At 46.7% G+C, this 18,274-nt stretch overlaps 1 protein-coding gene across 6 annotated transcripts in view; it reads right to left on the minus strand.

Annotated features, from left to right (window-relative positions):
- Positions 1–18,274, minus strand: part of RERE (arginine-glutamic acid dipeptide repeats) — a 206,495-nt gene that overhangs the window by 49,923 nt on the left and 138,298 nt on the right. For all 6 annotated transcript variants that reach the window (XM_071575580.1, XM_071575576.1, XM_071575579.1 and 3 more), the window contains one exon: positions 16,931–17,029. In XM_071575580.1, coding sequence (XP_071431681.1) covers positions 16,931–17,029 — 99 coding nt within the window. The remainder of the gene's footprint in view (positions 1–16,930; positions 17,030–18,274) is intronic.

Here is an 18,274-nt window from a genome sequence, read left to right on the forward strand (position 1 = left end):
CATGGCATTCATTAGACACCACTCTGTATTACAAGGCCTGAATGTTCCCGTTGGATACTCAAAGCCCCTCCTGGGAGTGCGTTGCTGGTCACACACATGTGATAAAACCCTCACACTCCCTGGGCCATCTGCCTGGAAGATCAAGTATCCTCTATAAACAAACTGACAAGGAATAGATCAGCTGAAAGGCTTCAAGGAGCCAAACAACTTGCCCTCCCTCCCGATCGGGTTGCTTTGTCTTCCTGAAAAATTATACGGAAAAATTCAGCCTGGCTGGAAGGCAGGGAGTGAACAGCAAAGCAGTGAGGGCTGCAGAGGCACAGCCCGGGCTGGGCTGGGGGTACCCACAGCAGTGGCATTAGGCAGAGTCCCTGGGGGACGCCAGGAGATGGTGCGGTGATAACGCCCTCCCCTCGCCGGGGCTGCACCGCTCGCTTTTGTTTGCAACAATAGCTCTCCCGTGATACCCCTCGCCCGCTGAAAATATTGGTATTAAGTGAGCGTGAGCACAGCTGCGTGTAAATGACATATATAAACAATTAGATTTGTGTGTTTATACTGGATGCAAACACATTAATAGCACATTTGCATACCCAGTTGGCTAAATGAGATTGCATGCAGGGCGGGATTACTGGTTACAAATACATTTATTTAGAATTTTCAGGGAAGTATTTATATTGCCATTCAAGAGGTCAGAGTGGATTCATCATCCTTTCTCTCCTCTCTGCCTTCTCAGATGGGCACAAATGCTCTTGTCAATGTGCCCTCCCCAGATGGCCCATCCCTCCCTCCCCTCCCAAACTGGGCTGGGAAAGGCTCTCGGACAGCAGGGGCAGCTCAGCTGAGGGGTTTGCCCAAAGGCTGCCCCACTTTCCTCCCATTTATTGAGTGTATTGAAGATGATGTTTTAAGGGGGTGAGAGCTCTCCATGTGCCCACAGCAGGAACCATTACCCACATGCCAGTTTACAAACTCTGCTTTCCCTTCTCTGTTTAATGCCAGGGATCAATGCAGAATGAAAGGCAATGTGATATTGAAGGTGACACAACAGCTCCCAGACATTTGCAGAGCTGGAGGAGGATTCAGCTATTCCTTCACCCCAGGCCTGGAGCTGTCAGGGTGCTGCTAACCTTCTGTGCTGACCCCAGCTGTATTTTCCCATCAGGATTTTACCAGAGCTATTTTTATCAAGTGAAAAGATTTCAGGTTCATGAAGCACAGCTTTGATGCAGGTTCTGCACTGTACCTGTATCTGTGTTGGAGCCTCACTGGGAACGAGACAACAAAACAGGAAAAAAAAATCAATGATGCCTAAAGGAGAAGCCTTTATTTTTGCTCTAATTGTGCCCTGACTATGAGCCCTGGGTGATAATCCCAGTTAATGCCCCCAACCCAGCCAGGCTCTCTCGCTTCTCGCTGCAGAAGGTCCAGTCCTGCCCCGGGGCTCGCCCAGCCCCGCCGATAAATCAGCCCCGACCCGACGCTCCGGCTCCGGCCCGGGTTGCCAAGCAACCTGTGCGGGAGGGATGCAGGGATGGATGGATGGATGTCTGGGAACTGCTGACAAATGGCCAAGTGGCTGCAACAACAGCCTCCTCTCTGTCAGAAGCGTGTTGGGGAGAAGAGCCTCCCCCGCCTCTGCTCCGGGCGCGATTGTAAAACCCAACTCCAAAGGCTTTTGTGAGGAGCACACACTTTCCTGCTCAATCCCTGATTGTTCCGAAGCCGCGGGGAGGCTGCGCTCACACCGCGTATGGCAACAGAAATGTGATCCTGTAAACGAGATAAAGTCCCCAGCGCTCCGAGAAACCTGATCTGAGCACAGCCCGCAGTGGCGCAGCAGCAGCTGATGCGCGATCAAAACCAGGCTGGATATTAAAGCAGCAGCAGGAGGAAGAAAGGAAACCTGACTTTGCTTTTGCTGAGCTCTGGAAGGGGTGGTTGATAAACAGCCTCGACTCCTCAGAGAAACAATCCATGGATTATTACAGGCAGTATCAGCCAGCACTGCCACATTTCAAGGGAGGGATGGAGAGGCAGGGAGGGATGAGCCTTGTTTGGAGACTGCTCGGTTTGCCATTTCCTTTCCTCTAATAAAACAAGGGAGGAGGAGGCATTTCTTTGTCCAACCCAGGCTGGTGGCACTGCACACAGGGCTGAGTGGCAGGAGGGTCTTCCAAAGGGGACAAGTGCTGGGGCTCCAGAAGGCTGGAAGGCACATCCCTCAGGACTCCACATCTCTCCTCTCAGAGCTGCACAGAAAGCAGCTCCTTATTCTACTAAACATCACCATTTCCACCAGCAGGAGCCTGGTTGGCCAACTCACCCAGGCTGGTATTGAAATGCCCATGACAGAGGTGAGGGACCACCTGGGCAGGTGGGACAGGGAGGTCCAGGGTTGTGCAACATTCCAGCTGCTTTTCCATGATCCTCAGCACTCAGCCCTGCTGCTCATGGCCACAAACCAGGGTCACACAGCCAGGCTCACACTGCCCCCTCTGTCACCAGACCTGAGACTGCCCTCACTGACCAAAACGTTTCTGTTTAGAAAAAAACATTCTCTGTAGTTTGTCATCTCCTGGAATCAACAGTTTCTCAGTCCTGCAAAGCTCAAATGATTTGAGGGTGTTTTTACATAACTGATTTTGAAAGGTGCCTTTTAAGAGTTAAACAGAACAAAGGTCTGGCACATTTTGTGACCCAGAGAAGCAAAACAAAGTGCTGCTGCCAAGAGACAACAGAAAGCTTTTGATTATACTTCAGATTGCCTTTGCTGTACACAAAGAGATTAATTTCTGATTGTTATTTTAAACTGCTGTTAAAAATGCTAACAGAAAAAGCTTTCTTGTACTTCAAAACCAAAGAGCAAGTAGAGAGTTGGACAACACATTCCTTTTCAAGGACATATTTCCTTTCCCACATGGCATCTCCAAAGATCTCCCTTTAATACATGTCAGTAGAAGAAATTCACCATTTAACCTGCAAACTTCAATCTAAATAGAAAAAAAAAGCTATTTGGTTTCATTTCTCCAAGTTATGCTCACCCAGACTTGGTACAAATGAATTTTCTTAAAAAATAACTCATAGTTTCAATTGCTGTTGTATTGTTTGGGTTTTTTTAACATGATGGACCAGCAAAAGTACAGAATCCAAAAGCAGAGATAAAAACACACACAAGCAGCACATGTAACATGAACCAAAAGAGAAAACATCACTTGAGGAATATAAACCATGTCCTATCAGACCCCCTCTCCTCCCCAGGAATGGTTCTCATGCATCAGCTGGGAATATTAACCTTTCTTTTCCTCACATACTGTGAATCTCAAATACCTGTCCCAAGGACTCCTGCATGTTCTTCCAGTCAGGAATATTGCCCTGAATGGCACCACCACTGGAATGCACAGCAGCTTCCACGGGGCTGCAGATGCTCCTCATGTTCCCTCAGCTTTGCTGGGCACAAACCAGCCAAGAGGAACCACCAGATGGATCAGCCTCCTCTGAATTTCACCCTCCTCGTGGTGCTGTTCTTAAAGGCAGGAGTTCTGCTCCATGCACAGCACCCTGGGGAACACCACTGTGCCCAGAGCCCCCAGAGCTGAGCCCAGAGCACCCACTAAACCACCACAGTGCCAGTGCCAGGCAGTGCCAGGGGTGGGTGAGCACAGACACAGCCCACGGGCTGCACCATCAGCAGCATCACCCAGAGGCCACAACTGATGGGAGACAACACAAAAACTGCTCCAGCTCCTTCCTTAAACATCACAACACTGCCATTTTTCACCAGGAAATTCTCTTTTTGCTGCACAGATCACACAGAGGGAGGGAAATACACACAGACTGTTATGCAAGTCTGAAGTTGTTCTCTCTCACTGTGACATTTCTGGTCCTTTCAGTCATTTTGAAACACCAAACACAAAAAGATGCCACTCAGACTACCTGGAATATCCTGTGTCATCCTTTCAAGGCTCAAGCATGGTATTTCTCATGGAATTTCCCTGTTGCAGAAATATTGTTCCCTTGGGATTTCAACCATTACCATCAATTATTCTGGAGATGGTTTCTGTCTTCAAACAGGGACTTTATGCAAATGACAGAAGGCAACAAATAAAAGCACTTCAGGAGCAAGGAAAAAATTAAGAATAATGAAACTTAAAAATGGTGGGAAGAATCCCCAAGGAAATGCTCCATGTAGGGGGGCAGGTATTGCTGTAGGTGACTTCCCACCAGCAGGACTGTCACAGCAGTGATGCCCAGGTGGGAATTCAGGCACTTGGATACAAATTCCAGTTTTTGGCCCTTACCCAAATGTCCTGTCAGCCTCTGGAGACTCCCTGAGGGTCTCTCAGGGTAAGTGTGCCCTGGCTGCAGGGCAGGGAACAGACACCTGAGTGTGCAAAGCTGAGAGAAGAAATGCTGGTGATGCCAAAATCAAATTCCAGGCTGGGGGGAACATCCTCAGTGAGGGGGGAATGGTGCCAAAGGGGAAGAAGAGAGGAAATAATGAAGACTTGAAAATGAAGGACCAGAAATGCAGCTGTACAAAGGGGAACACTGGAAGGGAAACATGGAAGGTGGATCATCTGGGGGGAGGGAGAAGCAAGGGGGAAGTGGTGCTGGAATTGCCTCCCCAGACACACAGGACTGAACAACACCTTCCCCAGCAGATAAATGAAATATGCTCCCTAATAAACCAGAGGTGCCCTCTTTGCCTTCCCCAACTTGTAGCAAATGGGATGTTTGATTTCAGCACTGAAGTTATTCCAGTGCAGTGGAGGGGAATACTCTGCCAAGTTATTTATCAGCTCCTCTAAATGCATAAGGCCTGAATGATCCATCTCCCCACGCAGCCTAAAAGGCAGATAAAGCTGAGGGATGCTCAGAAAGGGCTGGGGGAGGAGGAGAGGAACAAAAGAATGAAAAACCCCTGTGGTGGAACAAGCACAAGGGCTGTAAGTGAGATACCAAGAGGCCTGTAAAAGCTGGAGCAAAACCACAAAGCCAGAAGCTCCACACACAGAGTGTTCAGCACAACACATTCCAAACCACAACTGGGCAAGGAGCACCGAGGGGCAGTTTCTGATGCAGCCTCAGGAGCTCTGACATCTGACAGGGCACTTAACCAAGGGGAGGGCAGAGAGAGCCTCACAGACAGTTCACAGCCTGGCAGGGGCTGGGCTGTGCCAGCTGTGCCAGCTGCAGACTGGCTATAAAGGTTAGAAGGGCAGCTGCTCAGTGCTCAGGGACCATGAACTCAGCTCCAGGTGTCCTTCCAGACACACAAACCCCTCCCACTCTCTCTGAGCAATGTGGGGCCACGCTCAGACATCCCATCTTTGCAGCTCCAGCAGAACTTATGGAATCATGGAATGTGCTGAGTTGGAAGGCACCCACAAGGACCACTGAGTCCAACTCCCCCCAACAACCCCTCCCTGTCCCTGTGAGCGTTGCCCAAACATCCTGGAGCTCTGGCAGCCCTGGGGCTGTGCCCACTGCCCTGCTCAGTGCCCACCACCCTCTGGGGGAAGGACCTTCTCCCACTCCAAGGTACAAAGTCTCCCTCTGGATCAAACTCTTATTTGCTGTCAAATTCTCTTCATGGCACTGTAATCATCAGCTCTCCTGGCACTGCCACCCTCATAACTAATTAGGGCTCTTAGATGGATGCAGCAAATGATGAATATTTAGTCACTACACATCTACTACAGACACAGCCTATTATCAAACAAGTGACACCTCCACAAACTTAAATTAAATAATGGCTCCCATCGAGGGTTCTGAGCCACTGACAGGATGGCAAGTGATTTAAGGAACATGGAGCTGAGCAACTGGTGATGGATCACAGTTTTGCACTGCTCTGTTACAGCCTGTAAAGGAACAAATGATCATTTTTCAGCCTAATTGAATGTGGCCGCCCTGCTTATCCACAGAAGAGACAAAGCCTGATAATTTGCTTCATTAAAATGCATTTTTATGTCATCTGAAGGATTAAAAAACAAAAAAAAAATGGTGCTGTTGATAGGGAAGATTAGAAAAATAGAATTTATCATGCAAACAGCACTTGCAAATGAGGTGTGTTTTGGCATTTGTGCTGCTTATGTTGTGCAAGAGAGATAAGCCCTGAGCACTAAAGCACAGGCAGCATCCACATCCTGCCAGTCCCCAGCACTTCAGCAGCAATTATGGCACTACACCAATTTGAGGAGCATTTTGTCACCTGCTGCTGCTGCAAAGGCCACTGGGCCACACTGAGGAATTCTCAGAGAAGTTGTGGGGCAGAAGCACAGAGAAAAAACCACACTGGAAAGGTTTGGGGCTGACAGTTCTTGTGCTCAGCCACAATCAAAGCCAAGGCTGAGCCAGAGACCCAAACCAGCAGGGAAGAAAATTCAGAGACCAAATATCATCTTGTCAAGTTGCAGCTGACACTGTCGTCTGTCTGCACTTGCTTTGTTTTGGGGGGGGTTGTGCTTTTCAAGTGATCTTGTCAGGAACAGCAAATTGCCATCCAGACAGCAAACAGCTCTTTTGAAATAAAAACAGCCATTTGCCACATCAAGCAACCCAATCCTGGGCTCTGTGTGTTTAATGAAGTGTAATTCCAACACAAGGATTGCAGAAGGAAACACTTTCACCTGGGTCACCTCAAGACTAAGCCAAAATCACCTGGAAAGAAGCTGGAGATTCCTGTCATACACTTAACATGGAAAAATACCAAAGCACTTCACCATTATTTTGCTACCACGTTCTAACTGCACCTGTAGGTATTGAGGAGATGAAGATCCTGTGGATAATTTAAGTTTCTCACCACCTGCAAGACAGATAACCCCAAACTGCTGAAGTGATGGGAGTATTGAGATAACTTTAAATCAGCCCAAGAACTCTGGATGCTGCAATCAATAAAAGCCAACAAACCAGTCACCCTCCCTTAACTATTAGAAAAGGAGGACCTCAATTTAAATCACACTATTTACAGCATTTTCAAAACAACCCCCCTGAAAACAGACAGATGATCAACATTTCTTATGTTTAAATTATAAAATCACTTTCAAAAGCACAAAGAAACTCATACAATCCCACAATTGGGGTGAGGGACACCAAGGAGCACGAGGCAGGAATCTATCCCAGGTAGTAATTTATTATATTTGCCCTGGGATGGGAATCAGGCTGTGAAATGGATCTTATTAACACTATCAGCCTTTTAGAAGTCAAGCACACTATTAATGAATACAAATACAGATTATCTTAAAAAATTAAATTCATAATTTGGAAATTAAGTGCAAAGAAATGAAGAGTAAATAGGTCAGTTTTACAGCAATATCAAGATGGAACCTCAAAATAGAGATACAGGGCAGAAAAGTTGGGCCACAGCCCCCAGAGGGGAATCCCACCCCTATAACCCCCCCTTGGTTCTCCTGCTGAGGCAGAAGCACCAACCCCACAAACCCCAGAGCTGGGACATCCTCCCCTCCCTCCCTCCCTCTCAGCTGCTGCTCACAATGCCATGACTCAGTTCCTTGCTCAGAGGAACAGGAACACATCACAGGGGTTTATATTTATCCCAGATTCCGGATCTCGGAGCAGATAACATCGGAGTGCAAGGGCAGGGTGGTGGGGCAGGAGCTCAAGTGGGGCTGGAGATGAGATGGGGCAGGAGATGAGAGGTGGGGCTGGAGCTGGGGTGGGGCAGGAGCTGAGAGGTGGGGCTGGAGCTGAGAGGTGGGGCAGGAGATGAGGTGGGGCAGGAGCTGAGGTGGGGCAGGAGCTGGGGTAGGGCAGGAGATGAGGTGGGGCAGGAGATGAGAGGTGGGGCAGGAGCTCAAGTGGGGCTGGAGATGAGATGGGGCAGGAGATGAGAGGTGGGGCTGGAGCTGGGGTGGGGCAGGAGCTGAACTGGGGCTGGAGATGAGAGGTGGGGCAGGAGCTGGGGTAGGGCAGGAGCTGGGGTAGGGCAGGAGATGAGGTGGGGCTGGAGCTGAGAAGTGGGGCTGGAGCTGAGAGGTGGGGCAGGAGCTGAGAGGTGGGGCAGGAGCTGGGGTGGGGCTGGAGCTGGGGTGAGGCAGGAGCTGAAGTGGGGCTGGAGATGAGATGGGGCAGGAGCTGAGAGGTGGGGCAGGAGCTGAGAGGTGGGGCAGGAGATGGGGTGGGGCAGGAGCTGGGGTAGGGCAGGAGATGGGGTAGGGCAGGAGATGAGGTGGGGCAGGAGATGAGAGGTGGGGCAGGAGATGAGAGGTGGGGCAGGAGATGAGAGGTGGGGCAGGAGCTGGGGTAGGGCAGGAGATGAGGTGGGGCAGCTGTACCAGTGCCCAGACACCCCCAGAGGGCAGGAGGGTCCAGGTGCACCCCCACCCTTCTGGGCTGTTCCTCAGCCTTTGTTCCCGTGCCCCCTGCCCAGCTCCTGCCCCTGCCCACAGTGGGGACACATCCTTGTCCTGGTGCCCAGACCTGCCAGGGATGGCTCTTTGGGCCATAAAACACCCCCTGCCTTGTGGGAGCCCAAATGCCCTCGCTGGGTCCTTGTGCTCATTCCCAACCAGCACAGGAGATGATGGAGAGCTCCAGGAAGGCCAAGGGAGCTCCATTTTTAAGCTGCCCTTGAAAATGAGATGAAAAACTCCGTTTTGACAATCAACTGCTGTCGTATTTATTAATCTTTCAGGCAGCAGATTCTTCCCCCTGGCAACAGAGAAAGTGTGGATGTGCTGCTGGAGCACAGACCTTTTCTCCAGAAAACAAACCAGCAGCTCAGGGAGGCACCTGAGGATGGTTCAGTCTGTGCTGGAGTCTGGACTTTCTCTCTGTCCCTGCACAGAAAGAGCCTTTTGAGCCGTGGCAAATGGCCAGGGCAAATATTTGTTGTATTATATTTTGGGATCAGCAACGTGGCAAGTGCTTAACAGATAAAAATACTCCACGTGGAGGCAGAAAGATGCTGAATCAAGGAGCATATGGCAGCTGAACAAAACAAATTAAAAGAATGATATTGTTAAGAAAACACCAACTTCTCTGGCAGCTGAGGGAGGATGGAGCTCAGGGAGAGCAAAAATCACCCACTTTGAAGCCAAGGTCACTGACAGGATTTATGGATTTATCCCTCAACAGCCTCTGCTGAACATGAAATGCTGAAATAATTTTTTTTAATCTCCCTTCCCCCTCCCATTTGGGCTCCCTCATTTGCTGGAGGCTTTTAAAATTCATTCCTTTTCACAGCTGGTTAAACAATGGAATCTTTTGGCAAACTGAAAGGACGGGATTGATTGCCCTACACAAACTTTTCTGCACGTATAATTGATTTTTAATTCACTGCCTTATTTCCGAAAGGACTCGCCAATAAACTCGGTGCTGGACGTGCAGCATCGATCCCCCCAAACAAGGGCTTGCATCAAACACTGAGGCAAGTTAATCACAAACAAAAAGGTTGTTATCTTTCATCTGGAAACCTGTGTTAAAACCAAACTCACCTTTCCAAGCTGTAATCCCCCTTGTATTTGCAGCTTATCACTCTGTAAACTGCCAACTGCCAAGTAACTGTAATTTTATGCAACCTTTAAATAACAACTTTTTTCCCCCCAAGCAGAATAATTTCACCCTTCATTGGTTACTTTCTACTGTGAGGGTTGATGGTTCTTCTTAGCATAAGCTACAGACAAGACCTTCCCACATTTTCTTAAACTAAAATCTTATTTATTCTTCATAAAACACAGGTTCAGCCAGGCCATTGCAATTGAAGTTTGGTGGGTTTTTATCTCAGTTTAGTTCCAACTGTTCCTGATTAACACACTTGCAAACGACATCAGATGGCTGGAATTCTGAATTCCAGAGAATGTTAATTTAGAGGAACTGTCAGTGCACTGTGAAGCTCTGATGTTTATTTTTTTGTGAATAAAGCATTAAAACTAAGCAGTAACTGGTCTCTTAACCTTCTGAGCCCACTGATGAGTCACATTCAGCCCTGCAATGCCACTCAGCTTTTCCAATATCCCTTGATGGGGTTTATTTTCCCACTCCACTATTCCAGAGGTTCTGTTTCAATCTGGCCATGAATTACATTTTCTAAAGCTGCCACATAAACAGTAAATAAAATCCATGGCATTTTTGCCCCACTAAGCAGCTCTGTCTTGCAGCACATCTGAAGAGCCTTGGCTTCAAAGGAGGGAGCCACAAAAACAATGTTTTCATGAGCAGATCCTGCAGCAAGGGCAGAGGGGACACATCTGAGGAGATTCCAGGCAGAGAAACCAAGCACAGAACTCTGGGCTTTGCATAAATAATCCCCTGACCTGGGCACTGGATTACACACACCAGGAAAAGAGTTTGCCAGATCTTGTCCTTTCTGGCAGAGAGATCTCCACTTGTGGTTCATGATCAGTGAGTTTAAGCCCAAGCCAGGTGTGGATGTCTGAAAATTTATGAACTTGTAAATTGATGTCCATGGCCAATTAAGGCTGAGCAGCAGCAAGGATTAACTACCCCTGCACATCAATTTAAGAGGCTGGAGGAACTGAGGTTGTTTACCTCAACTGCTCAACATCAAGAGCAATGTAAAATATTTAAAAGGCAGAATATTTCATGATAAAAGCCCATTCCCAGGGATGTCACAGAGTGCCAGTGACAGCTCTGCACAGAGAGGCACAAGTTAAAAACACCTTCCTAAGGAACACTTGGCAATTTCCTTTGGAGAATTTAACACCTCTGAAGAAATGGAACATGAAGTGTAGAGGAAAAAAGGAGGAATTGTCCAAGAAATAACATTAAACTGTTGTTTCACTCAGATTTCCTCAAACTTTGGAGGGCTCAGCCCTGAGTTTCCAGGGTGGCTCAATCCTGTTCTTCATGCTCAGCATCTGGCTGGTAATTGGGAGCAGAGCTGCATGCAGGAGGAGCAGGCTGTGCCATGAGCTGCAGCAGAGCAGCACAGCCCTGCCTGCAGCCAGAATGCATAAAGAAACAGAATTAATAACTACCCAAGTGTGGACCAGTGACTTAATCTGTTTCGATTAGATGCAGCTCAGCCCGAGGCCTTTGTGTTATTTAAAATGTGTTCATCATGTTTAATTAAAAACCTAATAAAGTAGAGCTTCTTTTCTTTCTGATTTGTCTCTCTCTCTTCTGGAAGGCCCATTGATTTCATTAGTGCTTGGGATGGAAAGAGAAAAAAAGCACATTCTGAAGGAAGAGACAACAAGGTGAGCTGGACCCAGGGCTGGAGAAGAGGCAGAACCAGCTGATTTCCCTCCCCATTCCCAATCCATGGGCAATGCCAGAACAGCAAAGCACCTCAGTGGATTAACAACTTAAGATGACCATTGTATCCTTTATGAATTAGAGCCATTAGATAAGTTATTGATCTGAAGTGGAAGCTCATTTTTGGACCTGGAGCAAGCACAGGGTCAGAATTGTGCTGAACAACCCTGAAGGTATAAAAGCAATTTAGCAGAGGAGATTTTGTCCCAAGATGTGTGGAAATTTCATAAGGACAATTTGTCTTGGGAGATATTTCCACTGAAACCATGCCAGGAAATGTGGATGTTTAACCTGAACTGAAAGAAGTGCTCATGGTGCCAGATTTGGAACTGGTGGCAAGTCCAGAATTCTCCAAAATCAGGGCAAGCACCAGAGCAAAGAGAGACACTGAGGGGCAGCTCTGCTGCACTTCCCTCCACAAACACCAAGTGTGAGAGTTTCAGAACCCAATTTCCATGTCAGCTGTGAAGTATTCCCAGCTGGAGAGGAAGGACAGGCCATCCCCATCCCAGTCCCAGGAGGAATTCTGTTTGCCTGCCCCCAAAATGCCACATCCTGGCAGGTTTTGAGGTGGCCACGAGGTCACTGCTCTGCCTGTGCCATCCCTTGCTCTGAGTGGAGCATCCTGATCCCTCAGGGTGCTGAAAGGCAAACCCTGAGGACAATCCAGAGCCCCTTCCCTGGGTGCCCTGCCCTGGGGAGTACCAGCCACGTGCCACACGTGGAATGCAGTGGGAGGATGTGGCAGTGGATCTGCAGATCAGAAATGGGAAAAAATCCTGTAAGAAATGGGCTTGTGAAGAAGATGAAGCAGCAAACCCAAATGCCTTAAAAGCAGAAGCTTTTACTGTTGTGTAAATGTATGTTACAAAATGGATTCTTTGTTCTTTTTCCCTTAGTCACTGTCACCTTCCCCAAATCCCCTGAGAAAACCATTATTTCACCAGTCAGGGCTGCATGAACTCGACCTTGAGAAGTTTTGTCTAAGTTTTCTTATTGGCCCTTATTTTTCCCTTTCCCATTAGTCGTAGTCAGAATCCCCCCAACCTTTATCTACCTCTCCCCATGTTAATACCTCTCCCTCCCTCTCTCTCTTGTTCCTCTCCTGTGGTCTCTGTGTGGCTCTTTTAGGACACTTGTCAAAGGCAGGAACTGCACCAAACAACAGGATTTGCTCCAAGGCTTCTCCCCAGAGAACCCACCTCCTCCAGGCTGCTCTGCTCCTGCTGGGACCTGCAGCCAGCACTGCTGGGACTCCCCAGGTGATGCTGCTGAGTGTTGGTGTGTGCTCACAATGTGCCTGAACGAGGCATTAGAGATGACAATTGCTCAGACTTGTCCACAGAAGTAAATTCATGAGCATGACAAGAGAAACCAACTCCTCCTCATCAAATCCCTGCTGGAAATGGATCTGTCAGGTGGAGAATGAGCCTTTACAAAGAGGAAACAGCTGCTCTCAGGGCTGTATTTAGACACAGCAGTGAAGGAGCTGCTTTAGCCACTTTTACAGGCAGTGTGCAAGGCTGGGGTTCACCCTGGGCCTCTGAATTTACACACTGGGATGAAAAAAGGTTTAAAAATAGCCAGAGGTTTAGAAACACAAGGGAGACAACAAACCTCCATCTTCATATTTACAAAGCCTTCCATGTAATTCAATCACTGGCCAATTTTATCCTCTGTTTAATTTGATCTCGACCTCTGCAACCACATCATCAGCAGTAAAAATAACAGAAGTCCCAGAGTTTATTTTAATCAGGTCTGATATTGCCAAGCAGCTCTTAGATCACAGTTTGGTCACAGGCAACAGAGCTGTTCTGGTTAACAAGAAAGGCTTTGTCTTTGAGCAGCAGAGAGGGCAGAGAAAAAGCTAAAATCTTGATAAATAACCATGTTTTCAATACATTTGAGTTATTGACACTTGTATCACAGATGCTGCTGAATACACAGAGAGCTGTGCTGGACAGAGTGTTACCATGTGCACAACAAAACCAACAACATGAACCATCAGCACAGCAGAAATGACTTGGCCAAAACCCTTGTGCAAGTCACAGCCCAACCAACTCAGAGGGGCCTTTTACTCTGGGAAATGTGGAGTTTTCAGAACTGGTTTTGCCCTCAGTCAGTTCCTGCCCTCAATCCATGGACTCCACTGCAGTTGCTTTGTCCCCCCACCCAAGGACTGGACACCCAACACTCCCTTCCTCCTGCTCCTGGCCCAGCCACACAACCTTCACAGTTTCCCTGCAATAGTTCTGGCACTCCCCTTAAAAATCTGGCAGAAAATGAAGTTAAGAATAACACAGAGAGAAGTGTGACCTTTGGGGGCCCAGAAGGGAGGCAGGGGGAGAGTATTACAGGATTAGAAAGGGAGGAATGGACAAAATAAGACAACAAAAGCCATGAGCTACACTACTGTCACCTCCAGTATTATTATTATTATTATTATTATTATTATTATTATTATTATTATTATTATTATTATTATTATTATTATTATTATTATTATCTACATTATTATTATTTCAGTTAGTGACAAAGCCTGATCTCAGTTCAGGTTCACTGACCAAAGCTCTGTATCTGGTGTGGGATCTGCTTATTTATTCAAGTTGTAAAACTTAAATAATCTATTCTGGGCCCCAAGAATAGATTAATTGTAAGCCCAGCACAAACAGGGACATGGACCTGGATCTTCCACTTCCCTTAGAATTGTGTCTCTGGGATTTTCAGCCCACCACTTTGTTACAGGTTTCCTCCTGCTCATCACCTGCCACCAGGAGATGAAGGGGACACACAGAGTTGAGATTCTCACACAAATTTAACTGTTTTAGCCAGATTTGGGGTTGATATACCACTATTTGCTGACACCCAGTTCATTATAGAATTCCTGTGGAGTTTTAGCACCCTGTGGATCACACAGGAAGAGTTTTCAAAGAGTCAACAGCAAAGGAAACTGAGACTTGCAGCTCTGCTGCTCCAGCCTGGAGTTGTCCCCAGGCTGCAGGCCCAGCAGGCTGGGGAGCTGTGCAGGTGGAGCTCAGGGTCTATAAATAAGAGCACAGTTTGCTCTTTGGCTCTGCTGAGGCTGGAGAGCTGCCAAGTGTTTCTGGAAACTTGGATGGAACAGAACAAGAACAAATCTGATAAAATGAGCTGGGACTGACAATGATTTATGGAGTCAGTGATCATTACTCTGTGCTCACAGTCTGCACTTCTGGAGTCAGGTTTCACTTTGCAATAAACTTTGTTTTTTCCATTCCTAAGGCTCTGTCCCCCCTCTTTTAGCAGGGATTGATCAACAAGAGCTGCAGCAGCCACAGCACTCACAGTGCAGCTGATGGAAAAAAACAAGGAGAGAGGGGAAAAAAATCTACACAGGAAAAAAATAAAAAAGAGGTGTTGGCCCTGCCCAATTTACCCATGAATGTGTGCAGAGCAAACAGGCTGAAATATGAACACAGAGCACAGGGCAGAGCACTCCAAGTGTTTGTTCCAACAGTCAGTTCCCCAAACAAAACTCCCTTTTGTGAGGAGGGAACTGCAGAACTGCCCAGGAATGGTGTGCAGGCTCTTTGCTGGTGCCCTGGGGGGGCTGCAGGGGCAGCACAGGATCCTCTCCCTGCCCTGCCCAGCTCGGGCAGCCCCTGCCCACAGAGGCTCTTTGTTGGCCAAGGCTGAGCTGCAAACGGGGCTGAGGCTCTGCTGGAGCTGCTGCAGGAGGTTTGCAGAGAAATCACTCACAGACAAACCAGAGCTTGGGAGAGTCTCTGCAGACATTGTTGGAATCATTAAAAACACCAGCAAGGTCTCCCCCATTAATCAGCCCTATTTTATAGCATCAATCCCAAATTTATGAGATGCTTAACAACAAAACATCATTTTTATTTTTCTTTACATCCTCAAATACTTTACCTACTGACCAGCTTCAAAATTCATCTATTCAAGAAGAGGAAGGGACCAAAAAAAAACCCCAAACCAACCAAACTTTTCTCCTATCACTTTCCCACAAGCAACTGTCTTAAACCAGATCAGGTTTTTTCACTTATAGACCTATGAATATGTATTTCCATTTATACACCCATGTATAGATATCTTATATACCCACCTGTATTTGTATTTACATATCCATGTATATATATTTTCACTTATATACCCATCTTCATGTTTCATTTATATATATTTTCCTTTATATACCCATGTATACATATTTTCTATTATATACCTATGTATATATATTTTCATTTATATACCCATCTCTATGTATTTAATTTATGTATATTTATACCCAGGCATATGTATTTTCCTTGTATCTTCAGCTTCTATCACTTATTATTTTCACTTATTATATCACTTATTATTTTCAACCATCTTTATGTATTTTCTAATCAACTCCTGTATATTGAACAGAGACCATCAAGTCAGAGCTGTGCAGAACTCACCCAGAGCAGCACATTATTTGCCCTCTTCTTGCTCATAAATATAATGGTTTTAGGAGGGGGAAAAAAAGAAAGAAAAAAGGAAAAGAAAAGGGGAAAAAGGGGGGGAAAGGGGGAAAAAAGGGGAAAAAAAGGGGGGGAAAGGGGGGAAAAGGGGGGGAAAAAGGGGGGGAAAAAGGGGGGGAAAAAGGGGGAAAAAGGGGGAAAAAGGGGAAAAGGGGAAAAGGGGAAAAGGGGAAAAGGGGGAGAAAAGGGGGGAAAAGGGGGAAAAAGGGGAAAAAGGGGAAAAGGGGGAAAAGGGGGAGAAAAGGGGGGGAAAGGGGGGGGAAAAGAGGAAAAGAAAAGGGGGGAAAAAGGGGGGAAAAAGGGGGGAAAAAGGGGGAAAAAGGGGGGAAAAAGGGGGGAAAAATGGGGGAAAAAGGGGGGAAAAGGGGAAGAAAAGGGGAAGAAAAGGGAAAGAAAGAAAAGGGGAGGAAAAGGGGAGGAAAAGGGGGAAAAAGGGGGAAAAAGGGGGAAAAAGGGGAAAAAGGAGGGGAAAAGGGGAAAAAGGGGGGGAAAAGGGGAAAAAGGGGGGGAAAAGGGGGGAAAAGGGGGGGAAAAGGGGAAGAAAAGGGGAAGAAAAGGGGAAGAAAAGGGGAAGAAAAGGGGAAGAAAGGGGAAGAAAGAAAGGAGGAAAAGGGGAGGAAAAGGGGAGGAAAAGGGGAGGAAAAGGGGAGGAAAAGGGGAGGAAAAGGGGAGGAAAAGGGGAGGAAAAGGGGAGGAAAAGGGGAGGAAAAGGGGAGGAAAAGGGGAAAAAGGGAAGGAAAAAAAGGAAAAAGGGGAAAAGGAAAAAGAAAAAAGGGGAAAAAAGGGAAAAAAGAAAAAAGGGGAAAAAGGGGAAAAAAGGGAAAAAAGGGAAAAAAGGGAAAAAAGGGGAAAAAAGGGGAAAAAGGGAAAAAAGGGGAAAAAGGGGAAAAAGGGGAAAAAAGGGGAAAAAAGGGGAAAAAGGGGAAAAAGGGAAAAAGGGAAAAAAGGGAAAAAAGGGAAAAAGGGAGAAAAAGGGAAAAAGGGAAAAAAGGGAAAAAGGGAAAAAGGGAAAAAGGGGAAAAAAGGGAAAAAGTTGGAAAAAAGGGAAAAAGGGAAAAGGGAAAAGGAAAAGGGAAAAAGGGAAATGGTTAAAAAGGAAAAAATGGAAAAAAGGGAAAAGAAGGGGGAAAAAGGAAAAAAAAGGAAGAGCAAGATGAAGTGTTCAGGTGGAGGGAATAAATCACTTCTACCACTTCATCCTCAGTCCAGCACTTCTCAATGAGCTTCGGCACCGGTTTCTTCACCAGGCGCTGAAGGGCCTTCCCAGCGTCGTAGTTGCTCTCGTGTAGCTGCAAAACAAGGAGGCAAACACATCATTCCATGGATCTGATATTGGGAATAACCACCACAGCAGATGTTCTCTGCCTAATTATTTGTACTGAAGGGAAATCTGAAGGGTAATGGAGGTTTTTTTAGAAGAAACAGCATTAAACCGAGTATGTTTTATGTTTTCCCTTTCCTTCCTGAATTTCTCCCAGATAATGTTTGAGCCCATAAAGCACTGAAGAAAATTTCTGGTTAACTTTTAAAAAATATTATTTTTACAGTAGAAATTCCAAGAAAAATTGTAAGAAGCTCCAACAGAATGTTTTTCAAAAGGAGTTGTATTTTACGCAGAGTATTTTGTTCAGGTTAGTAAAAGTCAACTGGAAAAACTGACACACAGGAGGGAGTGCAAGTCATGGGATGTCCAGTTTAGCCATCCAGAAAATTCCCTTTGTTTTTATTGCACTGCAAAGATCACTGTGGGGTTGGAAAATAAGTGTGGAAGGGAAGATCTGCAGGAGGAGTGTCCCCAGTCAGGGTGTCCCAGCTCCCTGCACTGTGTCAGCTGCTCAGAGCCTCCATCCACCTCATCTCCTGCCACAAATTCAGCATCTGCATGATCAAAAGTAGACAGGAGACAATAAAATCAGGGTGGGGTAGGAAAAGAACTACATGGAAAAAAGCATTAAGGGACCCATGGGAATCTCTGTCCCTTCACTCGATAGAAAACAGCAGATTTACAGCCTGTCCTGCCTTCAAAGTGGAATTTTAAGCCCCAAAGGACTAAAAGGGAGCCTGTTCTGTGTCTTCTGAAAATGCTCTCCAAGAAAAGAAATATTGCTGGGATGACAAAACCTGAGTTATCCCCCACACCCATCCCACCTTCCTGCACAGACAGCAGGATGGTTTCCAAATGCTGCCAGGGCACAGAAACCTCCAAAGCCACTGATCAGCACCACAGAACTTCCCAAAGACCCTCCCAAGGTCTTTGCAGCAGGAAAACCAAACCTGGGTCCACACTGGGCTCCTCTTGTTTAGCCTTAACTCTTCACTCAGAGCCCTTCAGTGAGATGAGCTCGTGACAGTCCCCAAAGCCAAACCACTTGCAGAACAAAGCACGTCAGGAATGACTTTGTTTTCATCAATAAAGAAGTTCTGCACTTCAAGGTATTAAAAATATCAACTAATTTATTCTATTTGCTGGTGAACTTTCAGTTCAATAGAGTTTTGAGCCTCCTTTGTAACACCTGAAGAGCTGAGTTTCCAGA

Source organism: Pithys albifrons, chromosome 22 (genome assembly GCF_047495875.1).
Source record: "Pithys albifrons albifrons isolate INPA30051 chromosome 22, PitAlb_v1, whole genome shotgun sequence".
In the NCBI taxonomy this organism is placed as follows: Eukaryota; Metazoa; Chordata; class Aves; order Passeriformes; family Thamnophilidae; genus Pithys; species Pithys albifrons.